A 17,183-nucleotide genomic window follows, 5' to 3' on the forward strand; every position below is an offset into this window, starting at 1 on the left:
GCAAAGCGCCCTCTCTTTCGCCCCTTTAAGCAGAAGACAAGTGCAATGTAAACAAAACAAAACAAAAACAATAGGAAGGAAGAGTGAAAGCGGAGGGCTGTTGACTAGATAAAAACTAAATTTATTAACTTATTCATTTTTGTCACCTGCAAAATCGAAGGAGAAAGAAACGAAGAACTCAAATAAGTACATATACACTTTCGTGGAAGATCTTGCAAAAAGCTCATTTTGTCATTTTGTATTACGAACCATGATAAGTTATATATTAATCACAGCTCCCGTCAGGATCAGGCCAACCATTGCAAGAGCAAAATTGATTCAGAGGCAAGCTCACACTTGCATGACTCAATCTCTCTCACCCCTGGCCGTCCAATACTCCCCAAGTCCCTTTCTTGCTTAGGTCTTAACATCCGGCTCCTCTCGTCCAATAAATTCCTTCAGCTTCAACAACTGCACCGCCAGCTCAATATTTCCCTTCAAATACTCCTGCGCGTCCTTTCCAAACTCCTTCTCATCCGGCTCGTGGCGTTCGATGTACAACCTAATCGTCGCCCCACTGCTACCCGTCCCCGAAAGCCGTACCACGATACGACTCCCGTCGTCAAACTTGACATAAATGCCCTGGTTCTTGCTCACGCTGCCGTCGAGATCGGTGTAGGAAAAGTCATCGGCCTCAACGACCTTGCGGCCCGAAACGTTGGAGCCAACGAAAGCATCCTTCTTGGTCGTGATAAGCTCTTTGAGATTGGCGATGACCCTGCTAGCCCCATCGGAATCGACATTTTCATAGTCGTAGCGCGTGAAGAAGGTGCGGCCGTATTCTTTCCAGAAGTCGTGCTGGATCGTGGCGATGCTCACGGGCTTTTCTGGGTGGGCTTTGGCGACGCCAGCGATGATGTTGAGCCAGGCGACGATGGCCCAGAGTCCGTCCTTTTCGCGGATATGGTTGCTACCTGTCCCAAAGCTCTCCTCGCCACAGATTGACATTTTCTTCGTGTCGAAGAGGGCGCAGAAGAACTTCCAGCCCGTGGGAACTTCGTAGCATTGCAGGTTTTGCGCTTTGGCGACGAGATCGACGGCGCCTGAAGTTGGCATTGAGCGGGCTAGACCATACACACCTTGTTTCCTGAAATAGGGAATCAATTTTGCATGATGGGCGATGATAGCCAAGCTGTCTCCCGGAGAGACGAAAGTTTTGGCCCCGTATATCATGTTGCGGTCTCCGTCTCCATCACTCGCCGCGCCGAATTGAATGTCATTTTTGTCGACGGCTTCCACCAGGGAATGTGCGTATGTGAGATTTGGGTCCGGATGTCCGCCACCAAAGTCTGGAGAGGGAACGCAATTTTGCACACTCGAAGCTGGCAGTCCCAATTCATCTACGAAAATCGCCTTTCCATACGGCCCAGTAACACCATGCAATGCATCGAAGAGCACCTTGAAATCTGGATGCGTTTTAAACAGAGATTTAATAAGATCAAAATCGAAGATGTCTTTAAGCATATCAACGTAGTCTGTTGTGGAATGGATGATTTCCACCTCCAGGGATCCGTATGTCTTCGTCCCGATCTGCGTGAGATCGACGTCGGGTATTTCAGCGATCTTGTATGATGTGAGACTCTTCGAGGTTTCATATATCTTGTTTGTCACTGACTCGGGAGCCGGAGCACCGTTGGAAAGATTATATTTGATACCGAAATCCGCATTTGGTCCTATTGAACAAGCATATTAGACATATGAGGTCTCTTTATGCAGGTTGGTGATGGCAGCTAGGTGGACATCATGGAGGATTAGCGACATTAAAACACGTACCGCCTGGGTTATGGCTTGCAGTAAGCAAGATACCCCCGGTGGCCTTTCTCTTTCTAATAACATGGCTAGCAGCTGGTGTGCTCAGGATCCCATTGTGGCCTACCAGCAACTTTTTGACGCCATATGCAGCTCCGATTTTGGCAATCAATTGCACGACTTCCGGGTTGTAGTACCTCCCATCGCCGCCAATTACCAAAAAAGAGCCTTCAGCACCTTCCGGAATGGATAGAAGAATGTTTGTGATAAAGGATTCAGAATAATGTAACTGCTGGAAGACAGTGACTCTCTTGCGAAGCCCAGACCTAGATATTGGAATATATTAGCGGCTGAGAATGACCATTTGCCTTTTGAGAGGATGTACTGACGTTCCGGCCTTCTGGTCCTGGAATGGAGTAATTGACACGGTTTTGACGCTCATATTGGGTGATTTCACTGTTCGGTGAGCTGGAAGGGGTATGTTTTGGAGACAAACGCGATCGCGGTTTCAGCAATGAGATGTGTAAAAGATGGAATAACTAACGGGTAATATATCTCTAACGCAGAGGGTAAACGGCCTGACCACGGTGTCTGCTGCACCTTTCACTATTGGATGAACAGGGCTTTGGATAGTTGAGAGCTTGTTGATGTTGAGAATGGATTGTTTTGTTACAATTTTTTTTTGGCGGGGCCAGCAAGTTGCGTCATCATGAAACAACAATGCCCCACCATCACCAACAAAGCTGTTATAATGAAATGCCTTGAAATTACTATATGAATTCAATTGCATTTGGGACACGAAAAGCTGCTCTAATTCCAGTCGACAGCATAGCCATACTGATATAATAGCCATATTATCTATTGGCCGCCAGCTACTGCCAAACCCTCTCCCCGTGTCTCGTCCGCCAAAAAGCAAAAGAGACGAATGCTGCAATTGTAGGGACAATTACAACTACTATATTGAGTCGATAGAGCTTCGTAGCATAAATCCGCAAATAAGAATCCATGAGAAATCCTCGTGTCGATTTCGGAATCTCATCCGTCACCACCTACTCCCTCCCAACCCTCACAGAGTGCATATAATTTATATATATCCCCACTCATCACTTCTTCCCAAACAATACCCGTCGATAATACCTCATCTCCTCGATACTTTCCAGAATGTCCTCCCTAGCCAGATGTACACACGCCTTCTTCGGAGCATCTCTTAGCATCTCCTCATCCCCCCACCGCATGACCGCCTCTTTAAAACAACTCACATCGAGCAACCGATAATGTAGCCACTCCAGGATCATTGAATATGGCTTGCAGGCCAAAAACTCCTTGTCCGCATGGACACTATTGCCCGCAAGCAGCCCTGTCCTTTCCCGCGGGACGTGCTTCTTGATATAGGCAAGGAGACCCTCTGCGGCGGCCGTTGGGGTAGTGGTCGACGCAGACACGGCGGCTGTTAGCCCCGATTGACCATGCGTCTTGATGCACCAGTCATTCATGTTATCAAGGACGGACTCGGGGTGGTGGATTACGGCTTCGAAACCGGTGGGTTCGAGAAGGTTGAGGTCCGCGTCGGTGATGAAGCAGCATATCTGCAGGATTTTGTCTGTGCGAGGGTTGAGACCTGTCATCTTTTCATCCCCGGGTGGGAAAATAGTGGTTAGTTATTGGAGGACCATATCGTTTTTGTTGTTTTGGAAGGTGGGTAGAAATGTACAGCTATGCCATCGATTCGGAGATGGAGCAGCTGGCTGGGGGTCGAACCTCGCAGTCAATCCAGACAAGGGGTGCGGTGGAGCGGGCGAGAGACATGTTGTGCGCATCAGCTGTATTTTTTCGTGAGACTAAAAAGATTTCGATATCTCATTATTTACGAGAAGGAAATTGAGTTGGTAGGTTGGTTATCGGTTGGAGTCTGAAAGACTCTGGAGTCAAGCTATTTGACGGTTCCATGTTTCACTGCTTTCTACGCGACAACTAGGAGTCAAATAACATTTATTTGTTTTAACATGAACAATTCACATGCCTGTGTCGCATATCACAAAAGTACCTGACCATCCCAAAGATCCACCTTTCCTAGTTACCGACATATAGATTTATTCTCTTGCTTCTTATGCCTTGCTTGTGATCATGGTTTGATTGTTCCGTCGAACTGCTACAGTCTATAGTCTGTTTGATTATGTATCCTTCAATGATCCCGCCATGTTCATGTGAGTTCTGCGAGTTCAATTGCCACACAGATCGTGACGGAGATGTCGATTTAAAGCCCAGTTTCGGGAAACACTTCCTCGCAAAGGGGGCCTCAGTGTCGGAACGGAAGCGCATATAACAGCCAGATTGCATGCGGCGACCATCAATCAGGAAATTGGCCGGATGGAAGGATTTTCCTGTTCTTGTCCACGTCGAAACTTAACGTATCAAGTTCCATACAGCTCAATTTGACAAATACAAGTAGATAGGGATGGGGGAGGCCTATTTTTGACTCTCATGTTATTAAATATTTGGCTAGAGAATAAGTTCCCAGCACAAATTTCTGAGTATCATATTATCACCGTCTGGCTTCCTGGATAAGTCTTCACTCAGCCAAATTCCGAACCAAAACGATATCGTATCGGTCACCCCGCTCACTCATTCAAATTTCCGAAACATCTAAACCAATTCTGCATTCCACAAAAGACGGAAAGAGAGGAGGGGGAAATCAGAAAAGAAAAGAGATGTGCACCCATAGTAACGGAAATCGCACATAAAGTAAAGAAAAGAAAAAAGCACTCCACCAAGTCCAAAGAAAATTACCCAACCTCCAACTTTCCCTATAGATCCTCCTCCAGCTCCTCGTGTCCGGTTTGTGGCGGCTTCTGTTCGATATTCAGATTGCTTCTGGGTGTCATGCTAGAACCCAGGCCAGCACTGGTATCAGCACCAGCACCCGTAGCCGTACTGGTCCCTGTACTAGCAAAAATATCACTACTGGCACCGCTTCCGCCGGAAATAGTGCCTGAAATTGAACCTGACCCCATAATCTCTTGGATATTGGTGGCTAGCCCCGACCCATCCAGCCGTTTAATGTTAAAAACATTGTCGTCAGCGCCCAACACGCTAGCCCGATGCTTCTTCATAGGACTGCCCATGAACTCCGCTTCGCTCTCCAGCACGGAGCTTTGGCTGCTCATTTGGGTTTGTGGTGGTTCTCGAGATGAAGAACCACCAGCGATCCCCTGATGCGGAGGGGTGGTAGCGGTTATTGCGGCAGTCGTGCTAGTTGATGTCGTCGTCGCTGTTGTGGTAATGGTAGCGGTGGTGGCAGTGGCAGTGGTGGTGGTGGCTGGTGGAGTGGATATTGATGCTGGCGTGTTTGATTTGGAAGTTCTCGAGGTCGCGTTTCCAGCTTGCGTAATGGGTTCGGCAGAGTGCTGTCGTTTTAGCTGGTAGTAGAGATGTCAATGGTAAGCATGATATCTTGCATAATATTGTATATGAATAAACTAAAGCCCACGTATTCCCAAAGGAGTGGGCCAATACAATATTGGCATAATAAGTAAATACGAGTTTGAGTAAGCTCACCTTTATTTGCCTCACTCCCTCCGCAAGCTCGCCCTGTCGCCGAATATCATCTGCTGAAAGTAGTGAAGGACTAACGTCCTTATCTCCTTCCTCCTCAGCTTTGTGCAGTATAGACGACGGTCCATTATCGTCATCATCATAATCGCTATCGTCCATGTCACTTTCACTACCTCTCCTAGGCTTCTTCCTCGACTTCCCTGGCCCGTGATCAACATTATTATGATCCCTAAACTTCTCAAGACCCGTAACATCTCTAGATTTGAGCGCTGCGAGGCTCGCAAGGTCGGTTTGCAATGAAATACGCTTTGTAGATGAGGCCTTGTTAGTCCCATCCCGCGATTTGGTATCGAGAATGCCCATTTTTTGCAATTGGCCTTTAGAAAGAGAATTTCATGTTAGCCATACATAAGAATCAATAAAAGTATACCTAGAACAAAAAGACAGAGATAAATAAATGAAGTCCAAAACTTACGTTCTCCTCGATACATAAACGTAAATATCGCATACGGCCTGTCTGGCCCATCAATTCCCGTAACAGTCTGCGTGCTGATGGTTTTGGGATCTAACGACTTCGGCTTCGCAAAACTGGTAGTATGATCGACGTCCCTATCATCACCGCCTTTTCCATTCAAGCCTTGTGCTTGATTTTCGTCATCGTCATCCTGGGCATCGAACTGAGGCGAATATTCACCCCGCTTGACTTCTCCAGACGCCAAAACCCTGAACAGGGCCACTTTAATCTGGCCCGCTGCTTCTGGTATGGGATCGTCATCCTCAGACTCAGAGGAATACTCAACATCTGACAAATTCTCAAGGGGGGACTGTGCATCATCCCCGTAGCGCAACACACTCTGTCCAGATCTGGTTTTTCTCTCATCCATATCCATCATCATCGTTTCTCCGGAGCCAGCTTGATCCCCTTTCTCCCGGAGTTGTCGGCTGGCCAACTCTCGTTTCTTACGCCTCCGTTCCATCTTCTGTCTCCTCCTCTCAATCTTCGCTGCGGTATCCCTCTCCTTCCCTTCCAAATCTAACCCATTCAGCCATCTCTCCAGCCCAACTTCCTGAAACAGAAACTCCCGCTCCGCAAGCCCACCACCCTTCGACTCCGGAATACTAACCCATCTCGAGTTCACCCATGTCTCCTCCCCACGCCGCAATAGCGTAGCCACCTCTTCCTTCTGCCGGCCATCAAAGTATATATACGCCGCTATAGTTTCGTTCGGAGAAGTAGTCAATGGCTGATACGGCCCGATGGAGTTTGTGGCCCGGGGGAAACTGCCCACAACTTTTGCTTTTGGGTGCGGGTTTTCAGGAGTGGGTTTTGGGGTGGAGTATGGCACGCTCTGGCCAGGGGTGAGTAGGGTGATGGAGATGGCGAATGTGGATTGCTCGGATTTACCTGTTGCGGGATCTGGGACTTTCGCTGGCGGCACGGGGATATAGCAGGCAATTCGAGAGGCGCGGGATTGCCGTTGGACAGAGTACTCCGGTAGGGGCCCGTTGGGCGTGTGAATGCTAACCGCGAGGCCCTTGAAGCACGGCATGATTTGTGGCTTGGAGCTATGGATGAGATAGATTTATGTATGTACAAATGGATGTATGTATGCCTGCATGTATGTGTACGTGCGTGAGGTTTCCAAGACAAAGGAGCGAAGTGCTGGTGGTGGGGGTTGGAATTTGAGGCGGTGAGATAGATGGGTTCGGAAAAGAAAAGTGAAGCCGTCGGAACCGGGACAGATTTGATAACGGGTTGATCCCGCAGATATATGTCAAGACTGTGAGGAACCGCCTGAACAGTGGATCGTGGGATACTAGCAGCTCCGTCGGCGGGCCATTTAAGATATAGAAGGCTGGTGGGTGGAGGAGGAGGGAAGAAATATCAATGATACTAGTATTTATGCACGAGCTCTCTCTCGGGAATTGGCTAGGCTTTGGAGCAGAAAATCAGTGTTATCCGACAATACAATGAAACGGATCTGGGAATCGACAAGGCAATGTAAACAAAGGGGTACAATTATTTTATCCTGGCGATGGGATTCAAGAGACAATGTTCTTTGGGAGAATATCAAGCTCGGGTGCACCCACATAAACAACACACAACTTAGTACACCGATTAAGGTTACTCCGCGCTCCACCCTCTCGAACCCAGTTAATTCGCACGGCAGTGTCTTGCGAAGGCAGATGGAAAACGGTTATTCCATGAAGGAGATGGTCTGGATTGCAAAACAGGGCTTAGACAGGCAAGCAAAGCGAATGTTCGGGATCCAGCGGTGGGCCACACACTTACAAGAGGACGAGGAGGTGGAGTTGTGGATGCAGATGCTGCTAGCCCTGGAGGGTCGACGTTGGGTCGTGGTGCGGCCACGTGATGTTGCTCCTTGGAATGACGGCGCCTTCAAACCCTGCCGGTTTCTTCTCCTTCTCAATCAATGTGACGGCGTATATATTTGAGAGATATGTTCAAAGACAATATCCTTACTTAGACAACTTCGATATTAGAGTCGTGGAAGATTGCTGTTCATGAATGCGTCAATCATAGAGGGTGAAGAACCAAGCATATAAGTTAACCCAGGCACTTGTATGTACAGCACGTACAAGATTCTCAATATCTTGGTTCTGGGATTTTGAAATCCCCAATTTGGACGTAGCTAGAAACGTCGAATGGAGACTGAGTTGCAATGCTACCGGCATCCAGCCCAGCTGAATTCATCCCAATAACAATAATTTCACGGCTGCATTGCAGGCCATCGTTTCAGACTGATGCGTCCTCCATGCAGATTACTAGCTAGCTAGCTATTCACAATAACCCCTCGGTAGCGGTGAGCGTTAAAAATACAAAACGATTCAATTCTTTTGACTCCACGCTCTTCGGAGGTCAAAAGCAATAGCTCAAAGTCAATACTGCAAAAAAGTGAATAGCAGCAGCATAAGCATCCATTTAGTACTATAGAGATTCTTACATGATGCAAGAAGCTAGTTATCTAAAATGGCCAAGTCGCCAAAGCAAAATTATTTCATATAAAATGAAATGTAAAGTACAAGCAAGCAAGCATGTGCTCCCCATTCCGTCTCCGTGTTCTAATTCCCCGACAAAAGAAAAAAGAAAAAAGAAATGCTGTAGCGCCCCTTCACTTCACCCATGTCTATAGCGTTTCTGATATCCGCAAAATCCAGAGCCACCCCCCCCGCAAATCGGAGATCTCCTAGATGCGGTTTCTAGCCAATTAGTGGGGCCTGTGGGCGACAGGAAATCATCGGCTCAAGTCCTTTCTGCTGAGAGGAAAGGGTTCTTCGCTAAAACAAATGGTTCTTTGTTGTGATTTAGGTAAAGAAGAAGTGGTTTTATCTTGCTTCTCGCACTGACACACTCACACACATGTACATATATATATATATATATATTCCCAGGAGCAACCCCCGCGACTTCGCCCGGCAAGTTGCGGTTGAGGCGGAAGACATATAGTCACAGTCAAACAACGAAAGCTTGCAATCGCCCTACACTCCACGGAAGGAGAAAACGTAGCGGGAGAACACCGATACTTTATTTCTTCTCTTCTCTTTTCTTTTCTATTTCTTATTCTTTATAAGATCACCTAGCAAGCTCAACGCGCCCCCCTCCCACCTTTTTCTGAAAACGAAGAACAGTATTCGGGTTCCAGCGAGAATCGACCCAGTTTCGCGTGGGGAAAACGACGGACCTTCTGCTCCCTGTTTCCTTTTCCCTGGATGCAAACAAAACCAACCAACCAACCAACCAAGCAGCCAAGCAGCCCAGCGTAGGAAACGGTTTGCTGGTGGTGGGAACTGCGCTAATATCATATCCCATCTACCTCCTTCTAACTACCCCGAATCATATAGCCCTGCTGCTGGTAGAAATATCGCGGAGAAATATTCCTTGCAACTGCGGATCAGGAATTTATGAGTCAGGTGACGGAAGCCGCCATGCAAGGATCTCTGGAAGAAAAACGGAGCGTGGATATTACTTGAAGCTGTGTCAGTCGTACGAGAAACATGTCCTTCTAAACTGCACCACCAGCCAAATAGGAGCTTCTGAAGCAATGTCTAGCAATTACATTAGACCAGACACTTGCCTGAGCTTTTTTCTCGGCGCCAGCACCGCACTCGTCCTCACTTTACCCGTTATTTACTTTTTTGGAAGGAATCAATCTCCTCCAATGTCATCCATTACGCTCCCCTGTTCTACCGAGCTGGATGATGCTGCACGAAAAGTGGGGTGCGACGATGATGGAGATGTTCTTTCAGGCTTCATTGCACTGAATGAGTCGGCAACAACTGAACTACATACCAAGTTAAACTGGAATCGATCAGCCAATCTCAGTAAATTCTTTATAAGATGGGGTCGGAAGTACCCATCAGACCGTCGCAAACTGGAGGAGGTATGTGGTAGGAAGAGCCAAAGCTGTATGTAAGGACCTAGGTATCATACATAGGAGGGAACAATGCTAATCTTGCCGTATAGGTCGTGGCAGCAACACTCCAAATACACGCCAAATTCAAGATGCTTTCATCATCCCAGCAGAGATTCCGGTCATTCTTCGGCCCCTTGCGCCTGAAGTCAATACACTTTTGTGGAAATATGGTTGTGAGCAGGATTGCTTATCCAGCAGTAATCATGATGATCAACTTGCAGTTCATTTGGCTCTCTCACGTGCTTTGCAAAATGGAAAGGTGCTTTGGGGCCATTTTTCACGGGCCGTCATACAACTTGATGAACAGATTGTTGTCAAGCTTGGGCATAATTTGCTTCTAACCGACGCCGATATTACAGCCTATATTCAGAGTCTCTCGAAGGATATTCCAGTTCCTCGCCCCCTAGGAGCAATTTCTATCGGCAAGACAACCTACATGTTCATGACTTTTATTGAAGGCTCATCTTTGGATAAGCTCTGGTCTTCCCTCTCTACAGAAGAAAAAATTTCTATCCAAGGTCAGTTAGATGTTATTCTAAAGAAACTTAGAATGCTCCCTCTATCTTCTCATTACCTTGGTAGTGGTAATCCACCTTACTGCATTGACTGCAGAATGTGGAAGCGGGTAAGTCCACAACAAATTGAGAACGAAGCTCAGTTCAATGAATTCCTCATCTCAGGTAACCACCCACCTACAATGAGAGCCTATGTTGAGTTTGTACACTCTATGCTACGTAATGATCACCGAATTGTCATGACACATGGTGACTTGCATCCACGGAATATAATGGTTAGCAAGAAGCAAGATCAATCCATTCAAGTGACCGGGCTTGTTGACTGGGAGCTAGGCGGAGCTTACCCGGAGTATTGGGAGTTTCTAAAGTCTCTTAATACAATGCTACCTGTACGCAGCGGCGATTGGGTCTTCTTTCTTCCACATAAGGGCATGGGGATGTACTTTGCTGAGTTTGCTATTGATCAATTCGTTGAGAAACTTGTGTCATAGATAGACATTTTCAAAGCTGTTGTCTGACCAATTTATCAAACCGTAGATCAAACACCTTTTCGAAAACCTTATCCAATTAGAATTGGAATTTTAGACAAAAGGAAGCAGGCATTACACACTCATCACTCATCACCTTCGATCTCAGCTTGAAAGATCATCTCCAGTTTTGTGTTTAGCCTCACCATGATCATAGTCTGTAATGATACCATCATCAAGTAAAGATTCCAAAACATCGAAGACCCACTGCTGGCAGTGCTTATAATGAGTCTTTGTATGATGTTAAATACAGACAAGAGTTGATTATACAGAACTTCAACAGAAGAAAATGCTTAGTGTTGAATAATATCAAAAATATAACAAAAATATAGAAAAATTAATAAAAGATAGAATTTGATATATCATATATACAATACAGAGTTTCAGCTCAGAAACAGTAAATTAAATTGGATAGTAGATTTCACTCAAAGATATCTATTTGATAAATTCATATCCCCTTATTTTAGAAGTTGAGAAGTTAACTCTGAATGTAAGTGGATGGGATGGACCGTAACTGATTGAGAATGAGCGATGTTACAAAATCCATCTGCCCTGTCCAAAGAATCCGTCGAATGGAAATATTGATCAAGGCAAACAGGACGGTAGCGGGGGGAAAGAAAGAAAGATGGGAAAAAGAGAAAAAAAGGGGGGATCCGACATATGGGAAGGAAACAAGCAAGCAAAATAAAGAATCCGCTCATAAATATAATTTATCCCTGCTGTACTGCAACCCCCTAATAGACTGCCGACGAGGAGCACGACAACTAGGAAAGAAGGAAAGACAAAGATAAGAAACTCCTCAGACGGAAGTTGAAGAAAAATAAAACGTCGCCCCCTCGTCTTGTCTGTTTTTGCTTGCTGGGAGGACGGTACTTGTTCCCCGGACACCCTCGTAAATACATATTATCGACGAAGAGAAGAAAGCATGTACAGGAGCGATGGCCATAAAAATTAACGCCTGAGTTGGCTGGTTGTTTGAGATGGATCTCGGCGCAAAAGGGCAAATTTGATTTGAGTAAATAAGAAAAGAAAAGAAAAGAAAAGGAAAGAAGAGAAAACAGATCCTCGTTCCGAAGTATTGAAATAAATCAGAGAGAGAAGGTCTACAAGAGTGGTAAAGGGCGGTAATTTTATATCCCTTCCCCAACCTTCCTGCCAATCCTTTATTTTTTAATATCAACACGTTTTGGCTCTACTTCGAGACACTTGCATTCCGGGACTGCGCGGCAGTTTCGCTCTGTCTGCGCATCTCTTTCTTGTATTTCTCATCCTCCGCGATCTTCTCAAAGTGGTACAGCGGTTCCAGCTCGACTTTCATGCGGAAGATGTACCGTTTAACCCAGTAAGGCAGTGCGGTAAACATTTGATAGCTCATATGCTTGCGGGTGGGCACCGCGAATATGTAATCCAGTTCTTCGAGGGTGCGCTGTTTCGTTTCGGGTACCCAGAGGAAGATCATTATGAGAGCGATGATGTTGAGGCCACTGGATTGTTGGTAAATTTTTTGTTAGAAAAGGTATAAATATTTTATTGAAGGGAGGAAAAGGGAGCTGGGCTGCATACGCATAAAACCCAAGTGCACCTGTTGGGGTCAAGGCACGGAATTGCCGAGGGAAGGTGATAGATAACACCGCGGCCCAAAATAAGCACGTCGCAACTGCCCATGCCATACCAACCTCTGTTGAACTACAGATCAGCATTGGCTCAAATAAACGTATAAAGTTGATATTTGGGGGGAAGGGGGGGAGGGCGCGGAGCTATTTCGAGGTGGATAAAGGATGCCGTACCTCGGTGCGAAAGAGGGAAGACCTCAGCAGAATAGGTAAAGGGTACAGGACCTTCTCCTGGAGAGTAAAACGCGGCGAACAAGTAGATGAAGAAAGCGATGACACCAAGATGAGCCTTGCTGTCTTGCGGAATATAGAATGCAAAGCCTCCAGCAAGCAGAGTCCAAGCCATCTGCGGGAAGGTGAAGAGCAAGAGGGCACGTCGTCCATATGTGTCAATGGTCCAGACGGCAGGGAACGCGAACACGAAGTTAATCAAACCGAAACCCCATGACGCAAACAATGACTCAGTAACAGTGGCGTTTGCTTCCGCGAAAATGGTCGACGAATAGAACGCCATGGTGTTGATACCGCACATTTGCTGCGCAATCATGACTACAAACGATGCGAGAGTTGCCCGACGGACACGGGGGATGGTGAATAATTGGAAGAACCGAGTGATGTAATTGCTCTTTCCAGCGATCTGCTCCTCAATTTGGATTTGTGAGTACATGTAGTACAGATCCCGAGCTGCCTGGATTGGATGATTCCGCAGGGAAAGTAGGGATTGGTAAGCCCTATCGATTTTCCCTTTTTTGATATACCAACGCGGGGACTCCGGGCACCAAAAAACTCCAAGAACAAGAGGGACAGCTGGCAAAAATGCAGAACCCAATTGAAGTCTCCAGGAGACGTCGCCGGTGTCTTTCACGGCAAGGTTAGCGCAGAATCCTAGAAAGATACCAAAAGCAGTCCATCTATATAACGATGTGTTAGTTCAGTATTTGCAACCTCGCGAGAAGATAAAAGGAAAAGGTAATAATGAGAAGAAAGCGAAAGTATGGGGTGGGGGCTAGCCTTACAGTTGCCAGCACATAACAAGACCACCACGGACAGAGGCAGGAGTGTTCTCGGCACAGAAAATTGGCACTGTGGAGGCTTTAGCACCCATTCCAATTCCCATGAGCAGGCGCGTGACCAGTAGTTGGGGCCAGCTCTGTGAAACAGCAGAACCGATAGGCGTGAGTACACAGAAGACAGCAGAGATAAAGATAGCCCCTCGACGACCCAAGTAGTAGTTAAGAGGATCAGAGCACCAGCAACCACTGCATATTTTTAAGGTTAGGCATGCGAGCAAAGCATAAAGGGGTACCAGGAATGAAATTCCAGATCTTACAGGAAAGCCGATCCGATGTACGGTCCCCTATAAATCGTTAGTTCTCAATTCGGTAAGGGAGGCTCGACGGGTAGGGGGTATTGCAGACATACGCATTGACTAAACCAACAATCCACTGGTTCCTCTCCGCATCCGGGTGATCCTTCTCAGGGAGATTGAAGGCTTCCGGGAATGACAGGTTGGCACCGTTGGAACCAGTCTGATCCCACCCCCTGTATTCCAAGTCAGAAACCTAGTAAGAAAAGAAATTGGGGGAGAAGGCCAATGCTCAACTTACTGGACGGCCGCACCAATCGAACACAGGATGATAGTGAAGAAGAGGGGCTTTGGTTGGCGCCACTTGTGAAGAACCTCGTTGCGGAGAACTTCAACTTCATCCGGAGTGATGCCCTCAACATTCTCGAAATTGGCTGGATCTTTCGCCACCAGGGCGCCCCTCTGCAGAGTAGGCAAAACGTGATCCAAGCCGAACTTCTGCGCGAAATCCTTTACATCTCGTAATAAGGTAGGGTTTGGGATATCCGCAAGGGGGTTTTTGATTCTAGACGCGTGACACGGCGCATTGTCAGCTTCTAGCTATCTATTTTAATGTCGAAAGGCGGAATGAGGAGTCCCGTTGAGAGAAGGTTGATCATACTTTGCAGTCAAGTTCGCATTTAGATTGATCCTTTCCCGATCCCCCCTTTCGGCATTGTCAGAGCTCTGGTCAGAGCTGGCGCCGCAAAACGCAATATGGGTCAGCACATCAATTTCCTTGTGATTTGTGTATTAGGTTTTTTTTTTTTTGGGGGGCGCCGCGTGTCAGATATAGATGTAGGCGGTAGAGAATATCATGTTTTTTTTTTATCGGGCACACACCTTTCGCCTGATTTCTCGACCTCCTGTTCCTGCTCCTCTTGCTTTTGAATGGGATCTCTGGACACAGCCTCAGAAACTTCGTCCTTTTTGTTGTCTGCCATATTCGGCCACAGGCTGGTCAAAGACCAAACTCAAGCTGCAAGGCAGATGTCGGAATAGTGCGAAATGTGACGCGAATAAACGGAGGAGACGCGGGTTTGGCAGAACCTGCGCCTGTGGGGAGAGATAGCGGGAACCGCGAGAAGGGCTGACAGACAGAATAGATCCAGCTGAGGGGCAGAATATATATACGGGGGCGTGGGAAGACGGTTATATATCCTGGGAAGGGGCTCTGGTGCGACCACTCCTGGATGCAATGTACTGCGTTATGCAGAGATGTGCGCGTGGATGTAACTGCTGTACCAGCAGCCCTGGGTAAATTTAGAGCAGAGAAACCTGGCATCAAAGCCCCAACCTCCACGGACTGGAGTCTGGCGGTCGCTTCAAATCGCGAATAAACAATGACGAACATCGAAACCCAACGCCTCTACCATTTTAGCTTCCACCCGTCATCCGGGGCCTTGTCCAAACCCTGTAATAACGCCTCTGACTCGACATCCGCATTGGTTTAGCGGTGCCGTTCATGTGGAGACAGAAGGGGAGGAGCAAACAAGAAGCTACATAGTAAGAAAGGGAGCCCGCGGATGGGAGGAGACGATGGCTCTGGAAGGAGTATGAGCTACACATATCTATTGGAACCGCCATACTGCGTAGTCCGCCAGTGAGAGCAGAAGCTTCAATGACAAGATTCCGAGCTACTTCATCAGTCTCTGATCTGTGTTGCACAGCGTCGAAACGTCCGAAGAAGCAAAGAACAGAGAGAGAGAGAGGGAGAGAGAGAGAGAGAGAAGAGTGGACGACGCTGCAACAGCAAGCAGCAATGCTGAGCGATTGGCCATGGGGGATGCGCAGTCTTGACACAGGTGGAGCATGGCGATTCTCCCTTCCTCTCTCGTGGGATGTTCGTTTAGTGTTTGTCGGTGCTAACCTAACTAACCAGCGACGATCCTGGCTGGGCAGAACGCCAAAACAGGCCGACCGTCACGAAAACGGCGCACTCGGGGCTGGTTTAGCTCCGGGACGCCATCCTGGGAAGGTACCAAGCTTCCCAGGCGAAAATGGCGCTAGGGAGCAAGTACCAGCCCACTAGTGCAGCCTTGGCCTTGCTTACCCCCGGTTCGTAGTTACCCGACCACGGTTCCAGCACGGTTCCAGCACGGTTATGGTGTTGCTTCCACGGTGCAGTAGCCGAGAACCAACTGGCCTCCATAGCCTACTACTGCATTCTCTACAGCGTAGGTTGAACGCCCGTGAGCAGAACTCTGATCAATTACGTCAATGCGCCTTGACTGCCTCGTATGTGTGCGTATATGACCAACTCATTTTGCGGTGTTTGTATTCTCAGATGGTGGAATTTACCCATCATAACTTCACCAGTTGCTGTTAAGAGACAGGCGTAATTCAAAGTGATGTCACGCGTAACAGGCCAGTTACCCCTAACTACCTGAGGGAAAGTAACTAAGAGCAAATACTGTTTACGAATAACTAACCTTGGAACAACGGGATTGCTTATATTGTGGTCCCCGCTTCTCTTCCCCTCAACTTCTATTCTTCTCCGCTGCCGGGGGCCCCCCACCAGCTGCTTTCAGCCAGGGATCTCAAGATGGGCGACAAGATGTGGAGATAATATCCATGGATCCTGTTTCCGCACTCTCCACATTACCCACCAATTTCGCCGATAGAACTAACTGACATGCGACTTGGTTAGAACACAAGGAGGGCGGCCAGTGACTGGACGGATCCCCCTCGTGTGATTTTTATACACGGATGTCAAGGTTTGTCTGTACTACGCAGAATGTACAAAGTATCGCTGTCTGATAACTCCTTCGCACCCCAACTCATGTTTCAACTGAGTTGTTAGCGGCTCACGACTCACGAGTGAGATGATTCTGTGCAGGGAAGGTTCAGGGGTGCTGGCTTGGCAGACGCCACCAAATGCTTTCTTTTTTATCGCCCAGCAATTTCCATTCTACAACAGCTCTTCATGTTGTGGAAACTCTACTCCATCACAGGAAAACGTTACTCTATCGACAGATTACTCAGAGCATACAAGGGCAGAACAAGAGCCACCCTCTTGATAAGCAGCAGCAGCAGCAGCAGCGCCGGCGCCATCCCTTGGGAGTTGGCGGGCGAACGAAATGCACTAACTTGGACGAGTGCAGCAAGATGATCATGATCTTCGATGTGGCTGTCCATAGCGGCAGCCGGCGTCTCTTACGGCTGAAGCGGGCTGAGCAGTGAAAGTGGGCGTGCGCAGTGCGCAGTGCGCGCATACGCAACCCTATACACACACGACCGCGCACCTCGAGCAGATGGTTCGACGGCTACCAGGGTTCCACGATACAGTCCCGATCCTTATTGTTATCAGCCATCAGCCTTCAGAAGACCGAGCAACCGGAGTACAGAGGTGTATAGCAACAACCCTTGATCATCAGTGGGAACTCTCCCCTAACCACTAAGAAAAA

General features: G+C 47.6%; 7 protein-coding genes across 7 annotated transcripts; 3 read left to right on the forward strand and 4 right to left on the reverse strand.

Annotated features, from left to right (window-relative positions):
• Nucleotides 1-102: 102 nt before the first annotated feature.
• On the reverse strand, nt 103-2,435 carry HCBG_06729 (phosphoglucomutase; the record flags this gene model as incomplete). The annotated part of the gene is made up of 3 exons (XM_045433778.1): nt 103-1,712; nt 1,813-2,114; nt 2,178-2,435. The coding sequence occupies 3 exons, from the start codon at nt 2,228-2,230 to the stop codon at nt 397-399; spliced, it is 1,671 nt and encodes a 556-aa protein (XP_045285259.1).
• Nucleotides 2,436-2,647: 212 nt separating this feature from the next.
• HCBG_06730 (oligoribonuclease) lies at nt 2,648-3,594 on the reverse strand (the record flags this gene model as incomplete). The annotated part of the gene is made up of 2 exons (XM_045433779.1): nt 2,648-3,413; nt 3,547-3,594. The coding sequence occupies 2 exons, from the start codon at nt 3,592-3,594 to the stop codon at nt 2,892-2,894; spliced, it is 570 nt and encodes a 189-aa protein (XP_045285260.1).
• A 668-nt stretch (nt 3,595-4,262) lies between these two features.
• On the reverse strand, nt 4,263-6,890 carry HCBG_06731 (uncharacterized protein; the record flags this gene model as incomplete). The annotated part of the gene is made up of 3 exons (XM_045433780.1): nt 4,263-5,204; nt 5,344-5,717; nt 5,816-6,890. The coding sequence occupies 3 exons, from the start codon at nt 6,888-6,890 to the stop codon at nt 4,593-4,595; spliced, it is 2,061 nt and encodes a 686-aa protein (XP_045285261.1).
• Nucleotides 6,891-7,311: 421 nt separating this feature from the next.
• Nucleotides 7,312-7,797, forward strand: HCBG_06732 (uncharacterized protein; the record flags this gene model as incomplete). The annotated part of the gene is made up of 1 exon (XM_045433781.1): nt 7,312-7,797. The coding sequence occupies one exon, from the start codon at nt 7,312-7,314 to the stop codon at nt 7,795-7,797; it is 486 nt and encodes a 161-aa protein (XP_045285262.1).
• A 1,607-nt stretch (nt 7,798-9,404) lies between these two features.
• On the forward strand, nt 9,405-10,793 carry HCBG_06733 (uncharacterized protein; the record flags this gene model as incomplete). Its single annotated transcript, XM_045433782.1, has 2 exons — nt 9,405-9,768; nt 9,827-10,793. The coding sequence occupies 2 exons, from the start codon at nt 9,405-9,407 to the stop codon at nt 10,780-10,782; spliced, it is 1,320 nt and encodes a 439-aa protein (XP_045285263.1).
• Nucleotides 10,794-12,010: 1,217 nt separating this feature from the next.
• Nucleotides 12,011-14,720, reverse strand: HCBG_06734 (sugar transporter; the record flags this gene model as incomplete). The annotated part of the gene is made up of 8 exons (XM_045433783.1): nt 12,011-12,302; nt 12,382-12,496; nt 12,606-13,342; nt 13,448-13,690; nt 13,762-13,788; nt 13,854-13,973; nt 14,039-14,302; nt 14,620-14,720. 8 exons carry the CDS (start codon nt 14,718-14,720, stop codon nt 12,011-12,013), a joined length of 1,899 nt encoding a protein of 632 aa, XP_045285264.1.
• Nucleotides 14,721-15,119: 399 nt separating this feature from the next.
• HCBG_06735 (uncharacterized protein) lies at nt 15,120-16,959 on the forward strand (the record flags this gene model as incomplete). The annotated part of the gene is made up of 5 exons (XM_045433784.1): nt 15,120-15,224; nt 15,659-15,793; nt 15,843-15,953; nt 16,427-16,493; nt 16,616-16,959. 5 exons carry the CDS (start codon nt 15,120-15,122, stop codon nt 16,957-16,959), a joined length of 762 nt encoding a protein of 253 aa, XP_045285265.1.
• Nucleotides 16,960-17,183: the final 224 nt, after the last annotated feature.

This window comes from Histoplasma capsulatum (assembly GCF_000150115.1).
Source record: "Histoplasma capsulatum G186AR genomic scaffold supercont2.10, whole genome shotgun sequence".
NCBI lineage: Eukaryota > Fungi > Ascomycota > Eurotiomycetes > Onygenales > Ajellomycetaceae > Histoplasma > Histoplasma capsulatum.